The sequence below is a fragment of the Acipenser ruthenus genome, chromosome 19 (genome assembly GCF_902713425.1).
Source record: "Acipenser ruthenus chromosome 19, fAciRut3.2 maternal haplotype, whole genome shotgun sequence".
NCBI lineage: Eukaryota > Metazoa > Chordata > Actinopteri > Acipenseriformes > Acipenseridae > Acipenser > Acipenser ruthenus.
In genome coordinates, this window is record NC_081207.1 from 19,250,259 (window position 1) to 19,278,230 (window position 27,972).

The 27,972-nt window shown below is 39.1% G+C and overlaps 1 protein-coding gene and 1 non-coding gene across 3 annotated transcripts; both read left to right on the plus strand.

Annotated features, from left to right (window-relative positions):
* The first annotated feature begins 2,916 nt into the window (after positions 1-2,916).
* trnam-cau (transfer RNA methionine (anticodon CAU)) lies at positions 2,917-2,989 on the plus strand. Its single transcript has one exon. It is a non-coding gene; the product is annotated as a tRNA-Met (tRNA).
* On the plus strand, positions 2,966-27,219 carry LOC117424377 (F-box only protein 31-like). Of its 2 annotated transcripts, XM_034040644.3 has the most exons (10): positions 2,966-3,782; positions 6,970-7,041; positions 8,022-8,108; positions 12,089-12,165; positions 13,642-13,809; positions 14,489-14,563; positions 16,042-16,151; positions 16,817-16,970; positions 17,694-18,064; positions 20,641-27,219. In XM_034040644.3, the coding sequence occupies exons 1-10, from the start codon at positions 3,344-3,346 to the stop codon at positions 20,861-20,863; spliced, it is 1,776 nt and encodes a 591-aa protein (XP_033896535.3). In that variant the 5' UTR covers positions 2,966-3,343; the 3' UTR covers positions 20,864-27,219. The 2 variants fall into 2 exon arrangements, with proteins under 2 accessions (XP_033896535.3, XP_033896536.3); XM_034040645.3 differs by lacking the exon at positions 8,022-8,108 and having other exon boundaries at positions 2,970-3,782.
* The last annotated feature ends 753 nt before the right edge of the window (positions 27,220-27,972 follow it).

The following is a 27,972-nucleotide window of genomic DNA, read 5'->3' on the forward strand; positions in this document are numbered from 1 at the left end:
TCTGAGTGTTAAAAAATGTAATATTTACAACAGCTAGAAACTTGTTTGAGGGACTGTTTTATCCAAAGCGCAATTATATTTAATACATTTGTCCATTATAATGGTACTGTAATACTTGTATCCGTGACAACAGAAATTGTACCATGATAAAATAAATAGTACCATATAGTGTTGCATTATACTGTAGATCCCATGTTACTTCTTAGAAATAAAAAGTACAATTGTATTATCATGGTGGTACTGCATTATAGTACCATAATAGTGCATTGTACATTGATAGTATAGGATACATTATGTTTTTCTATCATTTATTTTTAATTATGCATCCATGAACGTTATATTACTGTATTTAACTTTGTTTTTAAGTTTAATTTAGTTTTCATTCAAAATCTTGTTTTGAAAGCAATACTTAAAAAATGTAAACATGCTTTTTTTTTTTAAATAATCTCTCTTTTTTCAACAGTAAATGCACAATTCCCTTTTGCCATTATATGGTAGTGTTTATTTGTTTTCACCCAGTGAACACCTTTTTGATTTCTTGTTGTTTTGTGTAGAAACCTTTTATTTGTCCATTGTGACTATTTTGTGTTTAGGCTATTTGTTTCATTGCAGGGCACCACACACACACACACACCGCTCGCACACCATGTGATAAAAAAAAGAACAATTTTAATTTATTATTTGAATAATCTTTTGTTGTTGTTGTAAGGTACAACAGGCGTGCGAAGCCTCAGGAGCAGGACATATTAAATCAGGGAATTACTCCCCCAGAAACATCAATGACAGGAATTCAGAGACTACCTCCTCCTCTTCAAAAGCCAATATGTCTTTCTACTGGGACTGTTGAGAATCCACATGTCTTCCACACCGCCAAACACTACTGGTACTGCCAAAATTAAAAAAAAGACGTGTGACAAAGTTACCTGCAACAACAACACAAGCCCAAAGGACAGAGGAGACCAATGTTCCAGTGATACAAGTACCAATACCTTCCCAGCTGTTAAACCTTCCATCCACGCATCATTCCCACCTTCCTGCTGTGTATGAGGGGCCCCAAACCGTCAATTCGACCGTTAGTGTTCCACCGACACAGAGTTTGACAGCTCCAGGTCAGGGCACATCTGTATCTTACACCACGCAGCGGTACAGAAAGAGAAAGATACAACAGGAGCAGGCTGGAATTGTTCGCAGGACATATGTCAAAATGACGGATGTTATTCTTTGCAGTAAGTGCAAAAAGGATAGAAAATCGTCCTCACACCAGCAGTATTTTGGAAACTGGTATTGTCAGGCTACAGCAACAGTGGAAAAATTAGATGTTGTCGAAAGGATATGGTACAAAAAAAGTCAAAGAAGGAAACGCCACCACCTAGTGATCTATCAGAGTAACACAGCTAACTCTTGTATTTTGCATGCATACATACAGTATAGATTTTTTTTCTTTTAACTTCAAGAATATTATAATCCTTTACTTTGTGTTATTTGTGATTAGTTCAAATTTGTGTTGCCACAACATTGTATCGTTCCGTTTTAACTTAATTGCAATGTTGCCACAGCGTAATTTCTGTTTGTGTTCCAAGGTTGACTCTTCTTAAATTAATGCTGCCTACTAGTACATTTTAAAGTTGTGTTACTCAAACTCGAACTTACAACTTTAACTAGTAGGTTCCAAGCCCTTGTAAAAGCAGAGGAGAAATTGTGAAAATATTTAAGCCTGTGCTCTTAGTTCAAACTATAGCACTTCTGTGGTGTAATTGGTGAACACATCGGCCCTTTGGGTGGAAGATCCAGCTTCAATTCCTGGTGGGAGTAAAAACTGGTTTGAAATAGAGATAGCTTTAAACACTTTTAAATTATGTACATATAAATAATTCATTTTTAAAATAGGGTATTAGCAAATAATGACTGGATTACAAGTAACAAAGCTAATACACTTAGAAATAGTGTGTTGTTTTTAACACATTACTGAGATTGATAAAGGTCAACACATTTTGTATTATTTTGTTGCACAGTCTGTGTTGGATAAAGCACTGTTCTGTATTTTCACCTAATATGTCAACACAGTGTGTTAGAATTAACACACAATATGTGTTGTCCCTAATCACACTCAGTAATGTGTTAAAACTACTCGTGTACTCGCCTACAGATGCCTTGACCAGACTGCACCCAGCTACCTCCAGGCCGTCATCTCTCCCTACACCCCCACTCGACCTCTCCGCTCCTCCTGCACTAGAAGACTGGCTGTACCTCCTCTACGCTCCCCTGCCTCCAGAGCCCGCTCCTTCTCCACCCTCGCCCTGCAGTGGTGGAATGACCTTCTACAGATGTCAGAACTGCCCAGTCCCTGACCACCTTCTGGCGCCTCCTCAAGACTCACCTCTTCAGACAGCACCTGTAGAACTTCTCTTTTCCCTCTGGACACTTTATCACTCTTCCTTAATGCACTTTACTTGCTCTTATCTGCTCCCTATTTTACTGCATTTAATCCTGTACGTTAGAGTACTGTAATCTGTCACAAGTGTTATTTAATCTGTAGTATTTTGTATTTAATTATATCCTGATGTAACTATCACTGACACTGTTATCTGCTCTGATATTGATTCGTATTTTGTCATATACTTGTACTTGCTAGAACCAAAGTCATTGTATTTTATCTTGCTCTTAATTGTATTGATACTTGTACTGTGATTCTTGAAATGTACTTTTGTTTACGACTGTAAGTCACCCTGGATAAGGGCGTCTGCTAAGAAATAAATAATAATAATAGTAATAATTCATGGAAGAGTGTATTACCTAATAGTAAAAGTATTTTAGTCAAATTCTTGAAAATTTAAATAATTTTTAAGGGAGCAGTAAGTTTTTAATGTCATGCTTTATTGTTGCATATCTTGGTAGCACAAACGCGACCAACGGGTGGCCTCGTTAGCGTAGTAGGTAGCGCGTCAGTCTCATAATCTGAAGGTCGTGAGTTCGATCCTCACACGGGGCAGGCATTTTTCTATCCCATTTAGGATGACAAAGAAAAATACATATTCAATTATACATTGTATTTCAAGTTTACCCAACAAATGTTTTTAAGTATTATATATATTTATGTATATATATAAACCGAATCAACCATAAGTGCATTTTTCTTCGGCGCCGTCTGATCTCCCAAGTCGTACGAACACAGTATCCGGAGGTCTCTTGTTGCTGTTGCGTTCTGTACGGGATGACAACACAATGAGCAGGCTACTGTAGTGTACGCCCCACCACGCAGAGCCGAAGAGGAAGAGGAGAGTGCAAGAGGGTGCGCGGTTGAAGGGTAGTGATGTAATGTTGATCTGTCAGTGAGTGAGTACGGATGGCTGCGTGTGCCAGGCTTTGCGGAGTTGGGCAGTCGCGGAGGTGCAGAAGGCGACAGCGAAAGAACCAGCGAGACCCCGACACAGACCCCGAGCTCGATCTGGATGAGGAGGAAGAGCGGATAGTGGGAACAATGCAAACGGAGGGCAGTGCGCGGTGCACGGCCGACACCGATGCATCATCAGGGCCGGGGAAGGCAGCGATTTCAATTCCTGGTGCTGCTACAGCAGCTGGCAGTAGTGTAAATGGTCTTGGATTCGAACCTCCAAACACCACAAAGCCGACCCGCAATACTTTAATGGATCTGCCTCCTGAGATTCTGGTCGAAATATTCTCTTCTCTCCCCGGAACAGCGCTACCAAACCTGGCGCTGGTCTGCAAGAAATTCCGTCAGATCCTGAATACCGAGACGGTCTGGAGAAGACGGTGCATGGCTGGTAAATATAAAACGCTGGTCATGATTCAGTTGCACATGTTCGCTCGGCACAGTATTAATATGGAAAGACTTGAGTAAAATAAACAAACAAGAAAAGGGTCGTGTCCGGGTTGTAAATACTGTACTGTACTTAACATGTAAGTTAATCACAACATGCATTGTGGTGAGATATCATTGATTAGGGGCGTTGTTGGGGATGTTTTTAAACAGCGTAACACAAGGAAAATGTAAGAAGGACACCCTGGCTCGATATAATAAATATACCACTCCTCGGTAGCACGCTGAAATATAAACTACTCTACCTGGGGAAAACGATCCACAATATAAGTTGTCATAGTACGCAACGGAATTATGTGTTGAAAGTAAAGTTTTGTGTTGTTTTTCCAATACAGCATATTCAGAAATCTTACACCCAACTATTAACTAGCTCTAGTTATTATTATTTGTTTATTTAGCAGACGCCTTTATCCAAGGCAACTTACAGAGACTAGGGTGTGTGAACTATGCATTAGCTACAGAGTCACTTACAATTACGTCTCACCTGAAAGACGGAGCACAAGTGACTTGCTCAGGGTCACACAATGAGTCAGTGGCTGAGGTGGGATTTGAACTGGGGACCTCCTGGTTACAAGCCCTTTTCTTTAACCACTGGACCACACAGTTGCTGTCGTTGGTACAGTATCCAACCCATGCTACTGTAGGTCAGGCAAAGTGTCATTATAGAAGTATCTGGCGAACGGGTATGAAGTATTGCTTCAATACTAGCAGTGCCGTATACAATTCTGACATTCACAGGCTGGGTTATATATATATATATATATATATATATATATATATATATATACACCTCCAATGTTTTGATTCAAACACAGGCTCCCTTGAGAAAGATATGTACAACATATCGAAACGTTGGCCAGCTGGCTCTTTGAGCTAAAATATATATATATGCAGAAGTATTCACCCCCCTGCAAAGTTTTCACATTTTGTTGGCACCTGCGCGTACTCCACGACGCTTTCAAATTAGACTTTACATGTAGAATCTACACAAACTACTCCACATTGATAAAGTTAAAAATGCATATAGAATATAAATAAGTAAGATTTACAGAGAAAAACAGATTGATCTCAGTTGCATAAGTATTCAACCCCTTTGCTACTGCAGCCCTAAATCAGCTCAGGTGCAAATGATTTGTGTTGAAAGGTCACAAAATTAGTGAAATGGTTTCAGCCTGTGTGTATTCAAAGTGGTTTAACTTGTAGATCATTTCCATCAGGTATATAAAGACTTTCAAGCTGCAACTCACATAGTGATCCAACAAAGCAACCATGAAGACCAAGGAGCTTTCGAAACAAGTCAGGGATAAAGTGGTAGAGAGGCACAGAGCAGGAGAAGGGTACAATAAAATGTCAAAGGCGCTGATTATCCCTCTGAGCACAGTGAAGTCCATCATTAAGAAGTGGAAGATGCATCATACCACCCGACACTACCCAGATCAGGTCACCCTTCCAAACTGAGCAGCCAGGCAAGCAGGAAACTGGTTCAGGATGTCACTCTGAAATCAACAATGACCTTGAGAGATCTGCAAAGCTCTGTGTCTGAGATGGGAATCAGTGTTCACACATCAACAATAAGCCAGTCCCTACACAAAGCTGGCCTGTATAGACGGGTGGCAAGAAAGAAGCCATTACTCAAAAAGCCTCATCTTAAAGCACGTATGGAGTTTGCGAAAAAGCATGTAGATGATACTGCAGACGTGTGGAAAAAGGTTTTGTGGTCAGACGAGACAAACTTTGAACTTTTCGGTCTAAATCCCAAAAGTTACGTGTGGTGCAAGCCCAACACTGCACATCACCCAGTCAACATCATCCCAACTGTCAAGCATGGTGGTGGCAGCATCATGTCATTGATGGATGTTATGAATGGATCATGTTATGAATGGATGGTGCAAAGTACAGGCGAGAACTTGAGGAAAACCTGTTTGACTCAGCCAAGACTCTGAAACTGGGGAGGAAATTCACATTTCAGCAGGAAAGCACAAAGCCAAAGACACACTGGAGTGGTTGAAAAAGAAGAGAATTAATGTTCTTGAATGGCCCAGTCAAAGTCCTGACTTGAATCCAATTGAAAATTTATGGCGAGACTTGAAGATTGCAGTCCATCGACGATCCCCAACAAACTTATCAGAACTGGAGCAATTTTCCAGTGAAGAATGGGCAGAAATTTCACCATCCTACATTGCAAAGCTAGTTGATAGTGTCATTATATACAGTATATATAATACACTTCTGGATAGTTTTCTAGAACCTTCTGGAAATTCCACATCTTCCAGAACGAAATCATTTTTACATTTATAATTAACAAAAGACAAAACAGTTAGTTGCTAGGCTTAATATTTCTGTTTCACTTTTATCTGATCAGCAAAAAATAGCTAAGAAGGGGGTTTCTGACTGCAGCTGATGCAGGCATAAGAATGTTCCTGTCGGCTCCCAATAAACTATAGTGGAAGAAAATCTTCAGGTCATGACCGAATCGTTCAGCGTACACTGTGGGCGTGTGCGCAACTATTCTGAAGCCCTGCCCTGATTAACACTAATCTTGGACCGCCTTGCCTAAAGTAACATTGAGTAGTCCAAGATTAAGGCTAATTAGGCTCTGTGAATCGAGATGTTTGACTTGCACAGTGAACGTTTTGCCAAGTAATATTTTGTGTAAACAGGAAGACATCAATTGAAGAGTTTGTTTGCTGTTGTGTTAGCATTCATTGGCACCTGTCACTCACCATGATGGGTCTCATAGAATCTCTGCTCTCAATGCAAGCACAGCACATAAGGGTACCACAGGGCTTTAGAATCAAAATCAAATACAACTCAGTCTGCTAGTCTTCCATAGTCCAATGCTTAAAGCTATTATACCAGTCTTAAAGGGGTATTATTATAAAATCTGCAGGCATCATAACAAGTCCTCCATCCCTTTTTAGAAACAACAAAACTGTACGTTTAATTGAATTGTAAATGGAAAAGATTGTGAATAGTGAATATTAAATAAATTGTCCTACACTGTAAACTCACTGCTAAGTAAACAGTAAGGTTAACATCTTTATCTGGCCTGCACAGCTGCTAACACACCTATCCCTTTATGTTTAGAATCCTTCCTCATTATCCAATCTCCCATCATTGTCTTTTTTCAGAGTTCGGTATGTGTGAAGATCTGCGGAAAATGGAAGTTGTGGGCCTATCCAGCAAGGATCTTTATGTGAAACGTAAGCCCTTTCAACCAGATGTATTACCCCTAAAATAAGCAGTTGATGCAATCCAGGCTGATTGCCTGGTTCTGTAAAATGCTCTAATAAAATCCAGCTGTGGCTTATCCCAGCAGAGTATTGTTTGATCAAATCAGCACCTTAGTCTTACAAATGATAAATGTTTTTAAAAATTGATTATTGGGAAGTGTTAGTAAGCATTCATCAGCACAGTGTAGTGCAGCACTTTAGTGCTCCAGTCATCAGGAAGCTCTAGGGCAGAGTTCCAGAGTTCGATTCTAAAGCCTTTCAGAGTACAGACTTACTCAAGAGAGCAGCTCCACTCAAATCTGAGGTAACCCACAGAGGTTAAAGAAGAGATAACCAATGCTTTAAAATCTATGTTCTTACCATAGCTTTATTAACTGGTCTTAAGTTATTTTTTTTTTTTTACATCAATACAGGATATGCATTAACATTAACAATGTACAGGTTGATCAAATCAAAGGTGTGGCGTATTTAATTTAATAAGGTCAATACATTATTCTATAATCACGTTTTCTCTATTTACTACTGTTTTATGTTTTAATTTTACTATTGAATTACATTTCTTTTCATTTTGCATTTAAGTGAAAGAGCAACTTGGTATGAAATATTACAGTTATCCAAATGTTTTGTATTGTTCTTTAGATTCACTTTGTATATCATTTTCTGTTTCAGTCATCACATCCTGAGCTCTTAAACATGTCTTCTCTCTAAGCACTTCTAGATGGAGCACAGTGTGGTCTTTCTTAAATCCACTGCAGGCAAAAGGGGGGAGGGGGGTCAAATTAATCCGAAGAGAGGATGTTTGAGAATTCAGAGGTGCTTTCAACTTTCACTTGTGATGACTGAAGCAGGAAATGATATACAAAGCGATGACTAAACAACCAGAAGAATACTAGTGAGGATAACTGTGCTATCTCGTCCCTTTACCAAACTGGCCTGCTGTATCTGTGCAGGTATTAACCCGCGAGTGAAGTCAGGGCGCTTTATGAAGCTCCTTCCTGACTATGAGCACATGGACTACCGGGATGTGTACACCCACTGTATGTACCTCGGACACGAGGCCTGTGTGTGTGTAGCCTATAACCACTCACCGCACTAACAAACTTAAGAACTAGCAACCACGTTTTGGTGATTCACAGCCTAACCTTTACCTTCTTCGATAAAGATGCAACAAATAGAGATATGTTATGTTTTCATATTCAATACAAATAAACAGTTTTCAGAAACAAAACACAAATCCAAGACAATGGAAATGGAAATGGGGCCATATTACCCCAGTGTATCCCATGGCGAAGTATAGAAGCTGGCAGAGTCTACAGTAAGGCTGATGCATCGTATTATTTGACAACTATCGATAGTCAAGCCTGTGCATCATTTTTGTGTATAGGGTTTAAGCAAAGGAAAGTTTTTATTATTATTTTTTTTTAATTATATTTGGAATCTGCAATTATTTTTTGCATGAAGCGCAGAGCTTCTCTGACTCACTGAATCTGCATGCGATTGAGCTCACCTCCTCCCCCCTGCCCCGCCCCCTGTGAGTGTTTACTGATGGGATTGGATCTGTGCAGGAATCTTCAAAGTAACAGAGCAAGTTAAGAGCGTTGTGCTAGAATTACAAATACTGTATCGACCGAGCTACAGTGCCTTCCGATGTTTGGCAATTATTTTCTAAAGTAAGACGGCAAGAAAGAAAAGTAAAGAAAGTAATGTTTGGGATACTCCGGTAACACAACTAATTTGCGTGACCATTTAAGGAGATGCAGAGGTCGTGCAAGCCTGAAAAAATTGCATTTGTAAAAAGCATACCATCTCAAAATCTCGGTTTTCAAACATAACATCTGCGTTTTTACATATTGTATCAACATAGTTATATAATTTTCCAGTGGAACTATTTCAGATTAACGAAGTTAACATGCAAAACAGTACACAGTATAAATAATGGCAGTAGAAATAGACAGATAAGCTTACCTTGAAACATTTTATTTTGCAAATCCCCCATTCACAACGTAAAAATCAGTGTTAGAACATGTACCAATGTCTCTGCGGGTAGCTGTCAACATCAGAACTATTTACACCTTTGCTTTTTAAAAGTTATTTAAATTTTCCTTTTAGCACCCAAGCCAAAAAATGACACGTGCTCTTTCCAAATCAAAGTCTTAATAATTCTCAGGAGTTTCCATTGAAAATGTCATGTTTATGATCCTCACTACAAGAGTGTTTGCTGGTCTACACTCTGTTCCGAGAGCTAAAAACCCCGTTCTGCTGTACACTAGATACAGGTATCGTAATTGCTGCAAGTTTTGCTAAAGCAGGAAATATGTGGAATAGTTCTCTATAAAAGCCCTGCAGGCCTTATCCATGGTCTTAAACCTGATTTGTGAGCATGTATTTTACTTATCCAAATTCTTGGCTGAGAGTCAACATGTAAAACGCACCGCAGTGCTGTATGGGATACTGATATATACCCGTTCATATCATCGATGAATCGATGCACCAGCTTTTTTGGAGAACGATGTATCGATAGTGAAAAATTAGGCATCGCTCCAGCCTTAGTCTACAGGTCATGATGTGTTTTCTTTAACCCATGAAGCAAAACCACACAGGCCTGCAAGCAAGATGGCAGCCAGATACTCAGAAATGTGTTAAACAGAAGTGTTAAGTAGCTTCACAGTATTTAGGTTTTTTTTAGTTTTATTGTCCCTTCACTGTGTGTGTGTGTGTGTGTGTGTGTGTGTGTGTGTGTGTGTGTGTGTGTGCACGCACGCACGCTCAATGTAACAGAAGCCTGTATGGATAGCAGGTGCCTGTTGCATTGCATTAGTAGACCTTGCATAGCAGAGAATCTTCCAGTTGTGTTTAATCCTCAACTCCCATTAGGAGTGGTACAGTAGCTTCTAGAAAGGCACTGTCAGGGTAGTACATAGTTTAAAGGTTTTATTCCCAGTTAAACATATTCTATATAGAACAGCATTATCTGAAGTTTGCATGTACTGCACAGTATATAACTAATGGGGTTTAGACATTTGTTTCTTATTTTACCCCATTCTGACCACTTGCTTACAAAATAATACAGTTAAACCTCGCTTTCAGATGACTTTGCAATTGAGACTTTTTTACAGTATAAATTTGTCCCATTGACAGCAATATGAAACCACATTCAATATGAACCCCACTCCTTTATTCAGTATGATGACCATCATCAGCACTGTTCAATTACATGCTTTTTTTCAAACCTCTGAAAACTTGTATGTAACATGATGTAACTTATTTGCACATTTGATTGAGTAGAAACAAAAAAGTACATTATATTAGAACATTTAGCATATTACTATAATTATTTGGCAAATGTTTTGACTATGCACTTTCAGGAGTAAGGCTACCCCCCTATTAGGTCCACGTTTAGTTTTTCCCTTGACTAGCTTTAATAAAGATATTTCATTGTACCCGGATATGCCTGCATAGATCATATTCTGCTGTTCTAATCTATGCAAATGATTGAGCAAGCCATCTCACAAGAGCACTGGAAGAGGATAGTGCTGTCCAATTTTACATTTTGCATTTACGGACTAGATCTAACCTAGAATACATTACATCTGTGCAACAGCATGGATTTTGACAGAACAAAATGGATCCATTTGGATAAATGGCCGCTTCATTTTTTTGCCTGACAAAGTGGAATTATGTTTGAACTTGGTTAATATAGTACATATTTTTTTGTGTCAAATGACATATAAAACTTGTTATACAAATGTTATTCAGTTTGGTAATGTATGAAATATTGAGTGCATCACCATCAATGGCTGCCTTTCCATAAGAATGACAGGGTTAGGTACAGTTGCTGACAGTCCTATGCCAACACTGGGACCCCACCACCCCATAAAGTCAGAAGTGCTGTTTCTGTAAGCGCTGGGTGACTGGATGCTTGCTAGTCAACAATCAGCAACATGTTCCTGTAATACATTACACTAGTAGGAAACTCCCATCATTTATAAGTACTGTAGTTTGTTTATGGGGAAAAATATGAAATAATATTATAATCTATTTTAAGAATGGCAGAAGCATTTATCTTAAAACGTCCCGTTTACACACAAGCTTGCAAATAAATGTGGATTTCCTAATTACTGCAAAGAAATTCCTAAGCGGGTTGACCCATTCTGTAATAGTGCAAGCTTCATGCACAATTCTAAATTAGCAAAGTATACCGAACCACTGTGGAATGGGTTGGAACCGTTTTAGAATGGGCCAGATTGTGTGCAACGTACCGGTATCTAGTTTGTTTGATTATACTTTGATAGGTTAGCTGTCAGCATGTGTTCTCAATTGGCCTCTTTTTCTTTTTTAAGTAAATATGGTATATATTAAAAACGCACATCAGTGTGAGTTTGTTTCTATCAGAGATTCTGGAAAATGAACGTCCCTGATGATGCTGGAAATACTGTTTCACATGCATGTAAAAAGCACACAGATTCTTTGATACCATTCCACAGCTCTGTAATATATGCTCTTAATAGTTCAATCCACTGAGCTGTTCATTCAACCCCTGTTTCCAGAGGAGAGGGTTTTATGCCTGAGAGAGAAATGATCTCTTGCAGTTTATTAATACCTGAGACTCATAGGGGAGTACATTACCTGGATTAGCATAAATCTTTCAGCTGCTTTCTTTCTGAAATTAATCTGGGCCCCATTAATCTCTTTATTATGGAGGTGCATTAAACTGTTTGTCAAGTACCTAAAAGTGGCAATGAGATAAAGAAACTAGTGAAAGGGTTATTCTATCCAGTGCCTTTGACTAGAGCCGTTTTAATGCAAAACCTGATCTGAGAATTGTTGTTTATGTTTGTTTGTGTGTTTTCAATGGTCTGCTTCTGAATTATTTTTTTTTGACACTAAGCATAACCCATATACAGTGGACAGGATCCTCACAACTTGTCAGAGTACCTACCAATTTGGGCTTTACTGTACTTTGTAGAGCCCTAGTACATAAATGCCTTTTTATGTTTTATTTTCTGTTCTGTTCTAGTGTTGCACCCAAACAGACACATCCTGGGTTTGTGGCAGCCTGATATTGGACCCTATGGAGGGTTGCTCAATGTTGTGGTAAGCAAAATACTACATATTAATGTTGGAGCAGATATTTGAGAGAGAAACTTGTAGAATAATCCAAGTCAAGAACCTACAAGACCAAAATCCCCAAGGTTGAGGTTGAGGCAGAGGCTGAGAAACTCAAGGACAAACTGAGCACTAGGCCAGGACCTTTTTGGTGGAGGTCAGTGTCAAGGCCAGGATCCTGTTGGCCGAGGTCAGTGTCACGGCTGCACTTATAAAAGTTTACCACAGTAAAAGCATAGTGTAAGTGTAACAAAGCACAGTGAAAGCATGGTAAAGCATAGATAATCATTGTAGAGAATAACAAGTTATGGTAAAGCATATTAATAAACATGGCAAACCATGGGTAGACTATGGTAAGGTTGAGCTCCTCAAAGCTGAGGTTAATGTCAAGAACCTACAGGTAGTGGACAAAAAAATGGAAACACCTGGGTAAATGAGGGACACCAAGTATATTGAAAGCAAGGGCTTCCACACAGGTGTGGCTCATGCGTTAATTAAGCAAATAACATCTCAGCATGCTTAGGGTCATGTATAAAAATGCTGGACAGGCCTGGTTGACTTTGAAAGAGGGGTGATTGTTGGGGCGCGTTTGGCAGGAGCTTCAGTGACCAAGACAGCTCAACTTGCTGATGTTTCACGAGCAACGGTGTCTAAGGTGATGTCGGCATGAAACTCCGAGGGAAAGACATCATCAGCAAAGGGCAACAGTGGGCGGAAGCGCATAATTCAGGATTGTGATATCCGTGCATTAATTCGAAGTGCAAGGCAAAATAGGTGAGCAACTGCAGATCAATTGACTACAAATTTCAGCTTGGGGCCCGAGCAGCCAGTTTCATCAAAAACGGTCTGCCGAGAACTCCACAGAGCGGGATACCATAGTGGCCCACGCCCTATTAAGTGACTTTACATTGGTGTTTCCATTTTTTTGTCCACTACCTGTATATGACAAAGTAAAAGCTAAACATGCAGTCTATTTATTATTAGAAAAAGTTGAGGTACTGTAAATATGGTCAGTTTTCATCAAATGTATTTGATTGTAATTGTATTTTATTTGTATTCACCCCTGTTTGCCGTTTAGTCCAATTGATCCACATAATTCAGCTACTCAGACATCTGTTCTTGGCTGGTTATTTATTCAGTGATGTTTCACAATACTTTTTTTTACATGAAACTGTGTGAAATGGTGTCTGTTATAATAAGAGACACCATACACACAACATACTAACTTACTCACAAATTTCCTATTATTATTAATAACTACTACTACATTTTTATTGTGCAATATGCTCTATGCACAGAATGACATCTATACAAAGGATAAAGATGTACTGGAATTGTGGTTGGTTTCTGGTGTGTGATTTTATAATAACTTAACAAAAGCAAACAACTCTGAAGTGGATCCCCGTGGTGGATGAGCCGGTTCACTTTCCCTGCTGAGTCTCTGTTGTGTCTCTGCTGCCCCAGGTGGATGGCTTCTTCATCATCGGCTGGATGTTCCTGCCCCCCCACGACCCCCGAGTGGATGATGTCATGAGGCGCAGGCCCCTGTTCCGCATTCACATGTGGGAGACGAGCAAGGCCACTGTGGAGTGCATGTATGGACACAAGGGACCACACAAAGGAGACATCCAGGTATGAGATCAGCAGGGAGTACAGGACCTGGTACTGCTTGACCGCTCCTGCAGTGGTGCAGGTGGGAAAGGCTGCAGTAAACGCAAATACAATTGTAGTCTGATTTCCGGTTTTAAGTAGTATACTATATGTTTATAAGTGTTTGCTGGCTAACTCTAATCAAGGTGAGAGTGTATTTCTCGCACATTTTTTGCTATGTCAGGCCTGTGAGCAGGCAGGTCTGCCATAAAAAGACTGCGAGAGAAAGTACGCTCTCAACTTGATTAGAGGTAGCCACCAAACACTTAAAAACATATTATGAGTAATTAAATATAAATGAAAAACAGACAAACCCCGATATTAATGTACTTAATCTGTTATGTAGAACCTGTTGTGGTTTAAACATTTAGAATACTTTGTCATTGGCATTCTAAGTGCGAGATCTACACTCAAAATTATAAGTGTAGTTGCTGCTAATGGGTATATTTGTAATATTAACAATAGTAATATTGTACATGTATATTTTGTAAATATTCCTGGAGCAACCTGACAATGGGCACAACAAGATTGATGAAAGCACATAGGATAGTATGTTATTGATAGTATCACAGTATGTCAGTTTTTGTGGAGGTTACTGTTATCGTTAGGTACTTAAACAAATTACTGACACTTTTATGCACATCTAATATTCTCATTGCAGATAGTGAAGAAAGATGAGTTTTCCACCAAATGCAACCAGACAGATCACCACCGAATGTCAGGGGGGAGGCAAGAGGTAAGAGACAAGTCTAGACATTTAAAGGAACTTCTGCACTGATATTGCCCTTTTGGCCGACTGTCATACTGGGCATGGTGAACATGATAATTGCCTTGAATTTTCACAAACTTACCAAACTGTCCCCAAGTCTCCTATAGACCTCTTGTATTGCCTTGGTATAATCCAATAAACTGCTGTTTTCTGTTACCTGTTATCCATTTTTTTTAACAAATGATTGAATTGCAGATCTGCTTACCCTGCCGTGGTGAACTATAGATGAATGTATTCCGATATTCTTAAAATGTGCGTGTGCACTGTTTATCTGCTATCGGTACTTTATTTGAAATATTGGGCCTAGGCCTGGAATAAATCTAAATGATGGTGCCACAATGTCTAGAATAAAATACATCTAAGATGGTGCCACAGACTTTGTGATTCAATTCAGGCCCGAGTTGCAAAGCTTTAAGTTAGGAGTTATTCAAAGAATATTTTTTTTATGACTAAAATCCAGTTTTATATTTACTAGACTGTCATAGACTGTTGTGGGCTTGTTTAAATATGGTCTGTATTGGTGATCGCGCATATTTTAATATAAGAGCAGGAAGACTGGGCTCCCGAGTGGCGCATCCTGTAAAGGCACTCCACGTGGAGTGCAGGATGCGCACTATAGCCTCGAGATCACAGGTTCGAGTCCAGGCTATTCGACTTCCTTGGCTCACCGCGCACCAGCAACCCCTGTAGACTGTACAGGCGCCTGCGGGCTTGCCTGTATGTTGCCCAGAGCTGCGTGGTCCTCTGACGCTGTAGCTCTGGGTTGGCTGAATGGTGGGCCTGCAGAGTGAAAAGAAGCGGACGACTGACGGCACACGTTTCGGAAGACACGTGTGTCCATCTTTGTCTCTCCCGAATCAGTGCAGGGGTGGCAGCAGTGAGCTGGGTTGAAATAAAAAATAATTGGACTTTCCAAATTGCGGAGAAAGTGAGAAAAAAATAATTGGCGATTCCAAATTTTTTAAGTAGATTTTTTTTTTTTTAATTTAAAGACGTCCTCTATTAGCTTCATTACAATTGCCACGTCTCCCTTTAACGTTTTGCATTCCTGATTAAATTTTATTTTGTTTCTCTATTACTAACCCCCTTTTAACGTGTTAAAATCTTCTGGTTCTTTACTTACATAATGAAGAAAGGGCAAACATATCAAACGCAACATTGTAGATAACTGCTCTGCACTGGTACCTTTTCCCGTTGGTCACATGGTCTGAATGCAGCTAGACCATCAGAGAGCGAGTTTGAACTACAACACATTAAGTCATTAGGTACTAGGAATTAGCAGCAACTTTTCATCTACAGTGATGAAATCTGCTTATTCCAAACCAACAGAAGAAAGGAGAGAGGGCTGTGATATAACTTTGATAATGGATTTTAAATTCTCATTTTGTACCTCTTTCAGGGGGAGTGTGGGTGCTGCTGACTGATTTCTTTACTGTTCTTGGCAGGAGTTCCGCACATGGCTAGAGGAGGAGTGGGGCCGCACTCTGGAGGATATCTTTAATGAGCACATGCAGGAGCTCATCCTGATGAAGTTCATTTACACCAGCCAATACGAGTAGGTCTCCATTTCAAACGCTGACACAGCATGCTGTCACTGTTTTTTTGCAAGGCATCTGCTGTCAGCTAACTAAGAAGTGGTAGCAGCTTCATACCTAACTAACCATAATCTAACCATTTTCATGAGCTAGTCTCAAATGTGTAGTTCTGAAAGAAACACATGTTGAAGCAAAACATGAACTTTGGTACTACATTGGTACTACCAAATTAGGTTAGAATCTTCAGTTTCCATTACGTAATCACAGAAAATGTGATAAATCAGAGGTGACATTCATAATGTTCCTTACAGATTCTGCCATGACTTTGAATACAAAATTTGCATTATAAAAGTATGGCATAATGTAGATAGGAAACTTGACGGTGAACAAAGGGGATATGTAATGTTTTTGAGAAGTGTAAAACAGTAGATCTACCATATGATCCTGTGTTTTTCCTTTACAATACCATAGTATTCTTGCTGTTTTCCAATTCTTTTCATATGGCTATACTGTGCATTTATTACTATCCTGTACCATACCTCAATGGTCTTTACAGTGCTTACCTATGCTTTACCATGCTTTCACTATGCTTTATGACACTTTGCAGTGCTTGTACTGTGGTAACCCTTTTAGAAGTGGTGTCAGTGTCTGTGTGATCCTGGAGGGTATTACTTGTGTGTTTCAGTAACTGCCTGACCTATCGTCGTATCTACCTCCCCCCGTACCTCCCGGGTGACCTGCTCAGACCGGGGCTCTTCAAGGGGACTTACGGGAGCCACGGGCTGGAGATCGTCATGCTCAGCTTCCACGGCAGGCGGGCCAAGGGAACCAAACTCACTGTGAGTGCCAGTGCCACTGCTGGAATAAGAGAAGGATGGTTACCTGCTTGCTGGGGTCCCCGAGCGGCACACCTGGTGAAAGCATGGCAGTGTGGAGTGCAGGGGGAGTCATGCAGTCAGGGGAGCGCAGGTTCGCATCCTGGCTGTGCTTGAGTCTTTGCTTGAGACTCCACAGGGAGTCTCAGGTTAAGCTGCCAAAATCTGCAGGAGGTGTTACTCCTAGAGATGAGCTCAAGCAGATACCTACAGGGCTGGCCACTGTCCTGGTGGTGAGATCAGAGGACTGACCTTCAGTTCTCCTGAGCTGTTGTTGAGAATTACTGCAGTGAGGGAGCGTGAGTTGGACATTTTCATTTTGATGCAACAGTCTAATGTCATTGGACCCTATTCATGAAACATTTTATAGTTTAGAAGACAGGTTCAAACATCTGTAAACTGCTAATGCACCAAGTGTATTTAGTGGTACACTTGTTATTAAAATAGAGAAAACATACAGCAGAATATGAAGGATGTGAATAAATTATACTGTCAGGGAAATCAGAGGATTGTGAATTCATTTATACATAGCAATTATACAGACAGGCATTCTTTTGTGTGATGTCTGTTTGCAGATCGAATTGTAGACTGTAGTGGAATGGAATGAAATTGAAACGGGTTTCATGGTGCAGTTGTGTCCTAATAGATGACTATAGCTCTCGTTTACTTGTTCCTTTTTGTCGTCAGGGGGACCCCAATGTCCCAGCAGGCCAGCTGACCCTGGAGATTGACCTCTCCCGACCCATCCAGCTCCCAGAGATCGAGAAGCAGCGCAGCATGGAGGAGCTGTCCCGCCTGGTGCTGGAGGTCCATGAGCAAGTGCAACGAGAGAGAAATCCTGCCCAGAGCGAGAGCACAGAGCCAGAGCCAGGGGTTGAGGGACAGGAAGGAGGAGGAAGAGAGGAGAACCAGAATGGACTGGGAGCAGCCCCTGCCACCCCCACCGCCACTGAAGGTGCCGAAGCCAGCGCTAGTCCACTCCCAGCTCCACAGCCCTTTGTCCTGCCACTGGGAGTCATGGCGCGGAATGAAGTTTACCCACGCACGTGCAAAATATGGTGAGCATTGAGAGTTTTTTTAAGAGCAGAATCCTATCACTTTCTCCTCAGGCATTATTAAGCAGTAATGCCTGACACACAGCTGCACGAGGGGTTTGACACAATACAGGATTATTGTCCAGGTCCTGTATTATGGATGATTAAAGGTGTAGGGTTCCTTATGGTTTTAAAAATAGTTGAACTACCTGAAAACGTCCTATTGAATTGTAATTCTTTAGTTTCCAGAGATTTATTTTAAATGTGTTTTGTGAAAAACAAAGTGGCAGGAGGATCCCTAATGGTTACCTTTTTTATTGCTCTTGTAATTTCTGTACTGTTAATATTACATAGTCCCAAGGAGCAAGAGGCTTACATCCACCAGGGGCAGGGGGACAGGTTAATGGTTACACTCTGATGTACCAGGTGTATTTAGAGTTCTATTGAGGCCATGGGATGTTCTAAACTCCTTAGTTTTAAAAAGTCTCAGAAAATGATACAAAGTGAATCTAAATGAGAAGAATAAAACTTTGGTTAATATAACTGAGATTTTATACCCCTACAAATCTGCTTTTTAAGATATATATATATATACAGACGTGCTCAAATTTGTTGGTACCCTTACAGCTCATTGAAATAATGCTTCATTCCTCCTGAAAAGTGATGAAATTAAAAGCTATTTTATCATGTATACTTGCATGCCTTTGGTATGTCATAGAATAAAGCAAAGAAGCTGTGAAAAGAGATGAATTATTGCTTATTCTACAAAGATATTCTAAAATGGCCTGGACACATTTGTTGGTACCCCTTAGAAAAGATAATAAATAATTGGATTATAGTGATATTTCAAACTAATTAGTTTCTTTAATTAGTATCACACATGTCTCCAATCTTGTAATCAGTCATTCAGCCTATTTAAATGGAGAAAAGTAGTCACTGTGCTGTTTGGTATCATTGTGTGCACCACACTGAACATGGACCAGAGAAAGCAAAGGAGAGAGTTGTCTGAGGAGATCAGAAAGAAAATAATAGACAAGCATGGTAAAGGTAAAGGCTACAAGACCATCTCCAAGCAGCTTGATGTTCCTGTGACAACAGTTGCAAATATTATTAAGAAGTTTAAGGTCCATGGAACTGTAGCCAACCTCCCTGGGCACGGCCGCAAGAGGAAAATCGACCCCAGATTGAACAGAAGGATAGTGCGAATGGTAGAAAAAGAACCAAGGATAACTGCCAAAGACAATCATGCTGAACTCCAAGGTGAAGGTACGTCAGTTTCTGATCGCACCATCCGTTGCTTTTTGAGTGAAAGTGGGCTCCATGGAAGAAGACCCAGGAGGACTCCACTTTTGAAAGAAAAACATAAAAAAGCCAGACTGAAATTTGCTAAAATGCATATTGACAAGCCACAATCCTTCTGGGAAAATGTCCTTTGGACAGATGAGTCAAAACTGGAGATTTTTGGCATGTCACATCAGCTCTATGTTCACATACGAAAAAATGAAGCTTTCAAAGAAAACAACACTATACCTACAGTGAAACATGGAGGAGGCTCGGTTATGTTTTGGGGCTGCTTTGCTGCGCCTGGCACAGGGTGCCTTGAATCTGTGCAGGGCACAATGAAATCTCAAGACTATCAAGGCATTCTGGAGCGAAACGTACTGCCCAGTGTCAGAAAGCTCTGTCTCAGTCGCAGGTCATGGGTCCTCCAACAGGATAATGACCCAAAACACACAGCTAAAAGCACCCAAGAATGGATAAGAACAAAACATTGGACTATTCTGAAGTGGCCTTCTATGAGTCCTGATCTGAATCCTATCGAACATCTATGGAAAGAGCTGAAACTTGCAGTCTGGAGAAGGCACCCATCAAACCTGAGGCAGCTGGAGCAGTTTGTTCAGGAAGAGTGGGCCAAACTACCTGTTAACAGGTGCAGAAGTCTCATTGAGAGCTACAGAAAACATTTGATTGCAGTGATTGCCTCTAAAGGTTGTGCAACAAAATATTAGGTTAGCGGTCCCATCATTTTTGTCCATGCCATTTTCATTTGTTTTATTATTTACAATATTATGTTGAATAAAAAATCAAAAGCAAAGTCTGATTTCTATTAAATATGGAATAAACAATGGTGGATGCCAATTACTTTTGTCAGTTTCAAGTTATTTCTGAGAAAATTGTGCATTCTTCGTTTTTTGTGGAGGGGTACCAACAAATTTGAGCACGTCTGTATATATATATATATATATATATATATATATATAAAATAAAATAAAAGAAACCTAATAAATTCAATGACAAACGTTTCGACAAGCAGTCTTTAATTTGAAAATAAACTTCTAATCGAAACGTTTGTCATTGAATTTATTTTCTTCTAGTGTTAATAAATCTATTGAGTGTTGAGTAACTTTAGCCCATGGTTTTAACTGGAGATTTCATGATCATCCAAACCTATGTGAAATGACAAAATAGGAAGAGGCCACCACCACGCAGTTATAATAGAATCTTTGAAAACAATGAAACATTTCAAATGGTTACAACAAAGGCGTGTGTTGCTTTTTTTTTTTTTTTGTTATGCTTTTTAACTGGATGGTCTCTTCCAGTTTCTATGGGACGGGGCTGATCGCAGGCCACGGCTTCACCAGTCCGGAGCAAACCCCGGGGATATTCATCCTGTTCGATGACAACCGCTTCGGTTTCATCTGGCTGGAGCTCAAGTCTTTCAGCCTCTACAGCAGAATCACGGATACACTGCAGTACGCAGAGGCCCCCACCTTGGAGGCGTTTGAAGAAATGCTGAAGAGTATGCAGTCTTGGACCTCCTGACAAGCCAAATCTCCAAACACGGGGGGGAATTACAAGAAAGAAAGCAAATAATAAGTTGTGATAAAAAAAGCAAAACACTAAAGCAAGCCTGACCTCGGTACCTCTCCGTAGAAGCATGCATTTTACACTGCTTTTAAAGGTAAAAGAAAATAAAAACATATTAACGATGAAGTACATTTAAAAAGGTCATTTTGATGTGTAGTCAGAAGGTTTGATGAGGCTAGAGTCTAATCATTTAAAGCTATGAATCCCCCATCGCCTTTTATTTTCTAGAAAGCTGCTGGAATTGCCGTTCTCAGAAATAGTTTCACGCTTCGATTGCAATCATTCTCTGTGGTTCTCAGTGTAATTTCTCAAATACCGTGCTTTTTGTCTTTTTTGGTCCGTCTGTGTCAATGTGCTTTTAGTTTAGGAGCTGCCCTTCAGATCTAGCAGCCTGCCATAGACATGTAATGTAAGCTAGATCAGCCAAATACTTAATAGAAGTTAGAGCCATCAGCATCTATTGATCTGCGACTTTGGATCGTTTTGCTTTGCTGGAATACACTGCTGTGCACTAGATGGTGCTGCTGTTTACTAATGTAAAGACAATAAGGCTGATCTAGTTTACATTACAGCTATTTATGGCTGGCAACTAGAACTAAAGAAAAGCACCTTGAATACCATAAAAAGGTAAAAGAATAACAAAAAAAACTTCAGAAAATGTTTAAACATTGGGTGACAATTTTATTTGCACAAAAAGCAGATGGAAAACTAAAAAAAAAGGTGTGTGTGAGAAAGACAACTGGAGATAGCGAACTAATTAAAATACATGTTGGTTTGCTATAACCCTATATACAGTATATATATATATATATATATATACGCACTCTAAAAACAACTAGGTAGGGGTTAAACTAACATTTTGCCTGCTTTTAATACAATTGTAATCATGTTTAGATGATCATCAAACTTTAACTGTAACTAATTTGAACACCACTTCAGTGTTGCTAATAATTCATTTGGTATAGAATCTACCTCTGGGTGTTGCATTCCTGCCCAGATTTCCCTCGAGTGTCTACTGGATTAAAGTGAGTGTAGCTAACACATATTTCAGAGATCCTGCAATTCCATTCAGCACACAGCTCTCAAATGTGCAGTTTTGAAAGAACCACATGTTAAAGCAAATAATTAGTTTAATTTGAAAAGCTGATATCTGGTATTACACTACGTTCAGGTACATGTTGGTCATTTCCCCTAACACTCTACCACTTCCACACTTTTATTCCCGTCATGAACCAACCTACTTGACTGATATGCCAGGACATTCCTTGGCCCAGAAGACACCGCTGCAGGGAAAGGACCTAGGAAATGAAGCAATAAGAGACTTCCTGAGAAAAAGGCATGGAAACTTTATTTAACTCAGTGTAGTACCAGATATGAAAATGCATGTTAGCTACAACATGTGTTTATTTCAGAACTGTACCTTTAAGACCTATTTACCCAATGGCAGTGCACGACATGTAAGATTTAGGGACTGTAAGATTTTATTTTGTTAGCTTCAACATCTTTTAAAGGCTACTGTGAAGTCGGTAGTGCATACCTGTTTTTTCTAGAATGTATACATTCAAATGAAACATGTTTCTGAAGCTGAGCTACACTTCAGTTGGAGGTTAAAAATCTTTGTCAATGCTAAAATCTCCTTTATAAATAATGATAATAATAACACAAGCTTAAAATTCCACTTGCGATTGCATTTTAATGTTAGTCACCCATGTATTAGTAAATATTATTTTTTTATTCGTTATTGATACAAGGAGATTACAAGTGCATCTGTGACAGAACGAATGTTGGTGAAAATTTAATTTGTATTGTTTTGTTTGCTTGTTTGATTTTTATTGCCAACAATTTATTTTACTTTCTATTTATTGTAAATCTGAAAAATATTATATATATATATATATATATATATATATATATATATATATATATATATATATATATATATATATATACACTACCGGTCAAAAGTTTTAGAACACCTCAATTTTCCCAGTTTTTATTGAAATTTACGCAGTTTAATGTCTCAGTGTACTCTGAAATTAAAGCATAGAACAAATAAACAATTGGAGATAAAAAAAGAAATCATGGAATCGTTTTGTTTAACAAAATTTAATCTAAATTTTTGACTCGTCAAAGTAGCCACCTTTTGCAGATATAACAGCCGAACACACTCGTGGCATTCTTTCTACAATGGAAATCAAATATTGTTCGGAAAGTTCTTCCCAACACTGTTGCAGAAGTTCCCACAAATGTGTTGCACTTGTAGGTTGCTTTGCTTTCACCCTTCTGTCCAGTTCATCCCAAACCAGCTCGATGGGGTTTAAGTCTGGAGACTGTGCTGGCCATTCCATGATTTGAAGCCTACCGTCTCTTTCTTTTCTTCTAAGGTAGTTCTGACATAGCCTGGAGGTATGTTTTGGGTCATTATCTTGCTGTAGGATGAACCCCTGACCAACTAGGCGTATACCAGAGGGTATTGCATGGCGCTGCAAAATGCTGTGGTAGCAGTTTTAGTTCAGGGTGCCACTCACTCTGTGCAAGTCGCCGACTCTGGATCCAGCAAAAGAGCCCCAGACCATCACGCTTCCTCCTCCATGTTTGACAGTTGGTGTCACACACCGAGGAACCATCCTTTCGCCTACTCGACGGCGTACAAAAACCCTGCGTGATGAACCGAAGATTTCAATTTTTGATTCATCGGTCCATAAGACCTTCTTCCAGTCTTCAGTAGTCCACTGGCGGTGCTTCATGGCCCAGGCAAGCCTCTTTTTCTTATTTTGCCATCTTAGCAATGGCTTTCTTACTGCCACTCGACCTATCAAACCTGCAGCTCGAAGTCTTCTCTTCACAGTTGAAACTGAGACTTGTTTACTTCGACCAGTGTTAAGCTGTGCTTGAAGCTGTTGTCCTGTGAGCTGCCTGTCACGCAAGCTGTTGACTCTCAGAAACTTGTCTTCTGGTTCTGTTGTGGCTTTGGGTCTGCCAGACCTCTTCCTGTCAGAGTTTCCTACAGTTTCCAAGTGCCTTTTGATGGTGTAGGAAACTGTACTCACTGACATCTTGGCTTCCTTTGCAATTTCTCTAAAGGAAAGACCTACACTTTTAAGGGTTATAATGGTCTGTCTGTCTTCCTTTGTTAATTGCCTTTTTCTCGCCATTATGAGAGCAATATACTACTTCCTGCAGTACAATACTGTCCAAATAATGCTTAAGCGGGTGTAGTAACACAGTCTGTTCCAACACTGCTTTTATACAGACAGAGGGTTTGTAAGTAATCAACAAAAGTTGGGACACCTGTAGGAATTGTTAGCATCAACTTTCAAGGCTTAATTTACTTCCATTGCTGCAGAACAGCTGTAAGTTGTTAACCCATTACTTGTTCCCTGAAAAAGGCCTTTTTGTATAACTCTGAAATGTGTACATTATTTTTCAGTTTTTGGTAACCTAAACTTTTTTTTTTTAACCTCTGGCAGTTTACCGCTTACCTTTGAACCATTTCAGGTTATTCACTGGACTTGAACTGCTTAAATTTCAATAAAAACTGGAAAAATGGGGGTGTTCTAAAACTTTTGACCGGTAGTGTATATATATAATATCGATAAGCATTATGGGGTAAGCAAATGCCAAAGCCCAAAATAGGTAACATCAGATAAACACAATTTAGATATCTGCCTACATAAAGTATATTTTGTGGTAAGTTTTAGAAAAAAATAGCAAACCCACCTGATAGTATTAAAATCTAAAGAGGTCATTATTGAACTGTACTTGTTCCCAGCAAACAGGGCCTTTTAGACTCTTCATTGTAACTGTGGCTTAGTTTTAAGCAGCAAAAGGGATCCCATCCCATTTTATAATGGCACTAATACCCTCCACACATGAAATTACCTGTCAGATTATTGACCTTTCACCTATCATTAAATCACCTTGGTCTGTAATCTTACAGGTCATTCCCACTGGTCTGCTGGTAATAGTAATGCTTGTTCCTGAATCTTTAAATGAATCATACATTATAGCAATGTTGCTACTGTATTTCTTTTCCCCACTCCCGGGCAAAACTGTGTTTTACTTATGAAGACGAGCCTTTACATGGAAATCACCAATACTGGTAAATTAATAATAGGACATCAATTTTATTTTAAGGACTAGGAATGAAATATGAATAGATTTTACCTGGATAAACATTTTGCAAAACAAATAATATGCCAAATAATAATATATACAGAATAATAGAATCAGGTGGCTTGGTTTTTGTATGATCCTATGTTGGAAAAATGTTCTTGAATTTTGCATAAAATCTATTTATTTATCATTCCCTTGTGTGCTTTAGTTTGGTGCAATTTAATAGCAATGCTAACAGATGACAATCGCCCTGTATTGCAAACCAAAATTGGGTTACCAGCTTGCATTTCCTCCTGTGTCAGTGAACCTGGCTCTTTCAAAGACATCTGATTGTGGGTTGTTGTGTTTTAGCACTGGCGCCATTAATGGAGGACCTAGAGTCGATTCACTTGGTGGATTTCAATACCGCTCCATTTAAATAAGTGACATTAAACAAAGCAGTCATGTAAAAAGATACCCATCTCAGTGGCTCACTTTGTAAAGGCACTACCGCATGGAGTGCAGGCAGAGCTTGCTGGTTCTAATCTTGCTGCAGAGTTGCCACGCTTGGCTGGGGGCTCACAGTGGCTTTTGCACCTCTTTGCATTAGGGAGAGAAATGGGGGATTGTGGCAATCTCTGTAAGTACTTACCTACAAATTACAATATAATGGTGGGTTGTCTTTGGCAAGTGGAAGTCTCTTAGCCTTAATAAAGCCACTTAGGCAGGTTCCTATGCAGAAGGGCTCGGGCTCATGTGAAACTGTAAAGGATGCGAATAGACTCCCGCATTTTAAGTGCACTTTTTTTTGCAGGGCGCCATACAGTTTAACAAAACTAGACAAGCATATCATTATATATGTAATCAGAATCCCATGTAGCTTACTTATTTGATATGAAATCTGTTTTGCAGTGTGCTGTGCTATATGTTCATGAAGAATCTTGATTTCATATAAACATTGATTTATTACTTGTAATAGGTGATTTTTGTTTTCTATTTATGTAAACTGCTGTTTGGTTTTCTGAGTTGTGTTTTTTTCTTGTGTTTTATTATATATCGGCAAAGAATATAAAAAAATATTTAGTTTTAGAAAAGTTTTAAAGGGGAAGCTTCTAAATGTGATAAGAAATGTCATTTTCAAGACCGTTTCACTGGCTGGGGGCAAGAACAATAGCATAGAGATACAACTATTTGTCTTTTATCTTTAATAAGCATTCGTTAATCTTTTAATTGCCAGGATGTCCTATTTGTAGCCTCACAAAGCTAGCCCCTTATAAAAGTTTACCACAATAAATCAGCACTGTCTTTTTTGCAGTTTTCCAGTGGTTATACTATGCTTATATATTTACTGTTGATCATAAAACATGATTATTCATATTGCCTGTTCTATCTCTACACTGCTAATGTATACGGAATTCATTTTGGTATGTAAAATTAATTATTTATAAAAAAAACATTTCTAAGCACATATATAAGATTAATATAACAATGAAACAGCATATTGAGTAACAAGAAGTGTTTATGAATACATGTTTGCGTTTCTATTTTTTTTATTATTTATTTCAATTTTCATTTCTGCTGCTTTTATTTAAATGAAGTACTTTAGAATGCAGGGCTTCATGTCGTATTGCTACCTTTCACCCTGGATTCTCTCGATCATTCGTTTTTAAAATTCGAGTCAAGAAACAGTTTGTTGAGTTTAACAATCGGTTGTTTGCCATTAGCGTCACTGTTAGTAACAACGATCATTTACTTTTAACAACGTGCCCAGCCACTGGTTTACACTGCCGTGAAGAAGAATTGCTGGTTCGTTGCTATTATACACTGTTTTAAGAACCCTTGACATCCTATTGCAACACATAGCAAACATTAAAGCCTTCTAAACGTGTAACGCCTAGCGTCAATGTGCCAAGGAAACATGATGGAGGATATAATATACAGACTGGCCAAAAATAAACACAATGTGTAAAACAAACAAGATATTGACGAGTTTTGAGCTATTTTCGTAAGGCAAGCTTCCCCTTTTAAGTCTTGAAGTTTATTTCAGCTGCTGTATCCGTTATGTTATGTAATCCGTTTCAACCCTTGATATGTATTTACATGTCTATATAAAAGTATTACAAAGTTGTATCACTTTTACACTAGAATTTCAGGGAGCTTTAAAGTATGCTTTATCAGTTCTCAATAAAAAAAGCAAACAATTAAAATATTAAAAACACTGTGTCTGATAAATTTGGTTTGTAATATAAGGTACCATCCTAGGTTAAATAAAGCATGCTTTCGATAACCCTTCATAGGTCATTTCACCCAGAGGGTGAAGTTGCCACACCCCGTCAATGTCTTCTTTCCTCTCATTCAATAACCAGCTGCTTCCCATAATTACTGGCATGCTTTGCAGCCACAGTGACAGGCTTTGACGCAGGCAACAGCAGAAAAGAATGACATAAAAGGGAAATAGTAACACGCTACCTGAAAGTAAAAAACCAAGAGCTTTCTGTAATGGAGTATGGTACTTGATGTTGTTGTTGTTGAAATGAAAATGTTTGCATCTTTCAAAACCGCACACACAAGTCCAACATAGTGAATGGAAGTGCATGACAGGTAAGATTTATGGAATTCTTTCAGAAGCTAAACCCCTTGAAGAGTTAGGAAATCGAATGTCATTTTAAGAGAGGGGTGTTTACACCAGTGGTGTAAATAGTAAGACATTATATATAGTGTTAAGGCAGGAATTAAATATTTTTTGTTCAAACCCTGACATTGCATACAATATGTTACAGAGGTGTAAAATGCCACTAAATTATCATATCATTACGATGTCTGAAGGAATCATTTGCACACTTCTGTAAACTGTTTATAGACATTAAACAATATTAACATTTTTTCCACTGGCTTGGTAATCTTGCATTCTACGCGATGTTCTGTTGTCAGTCCTGTGTTTTGTAGCTCAATATGTAATGCAACATTAA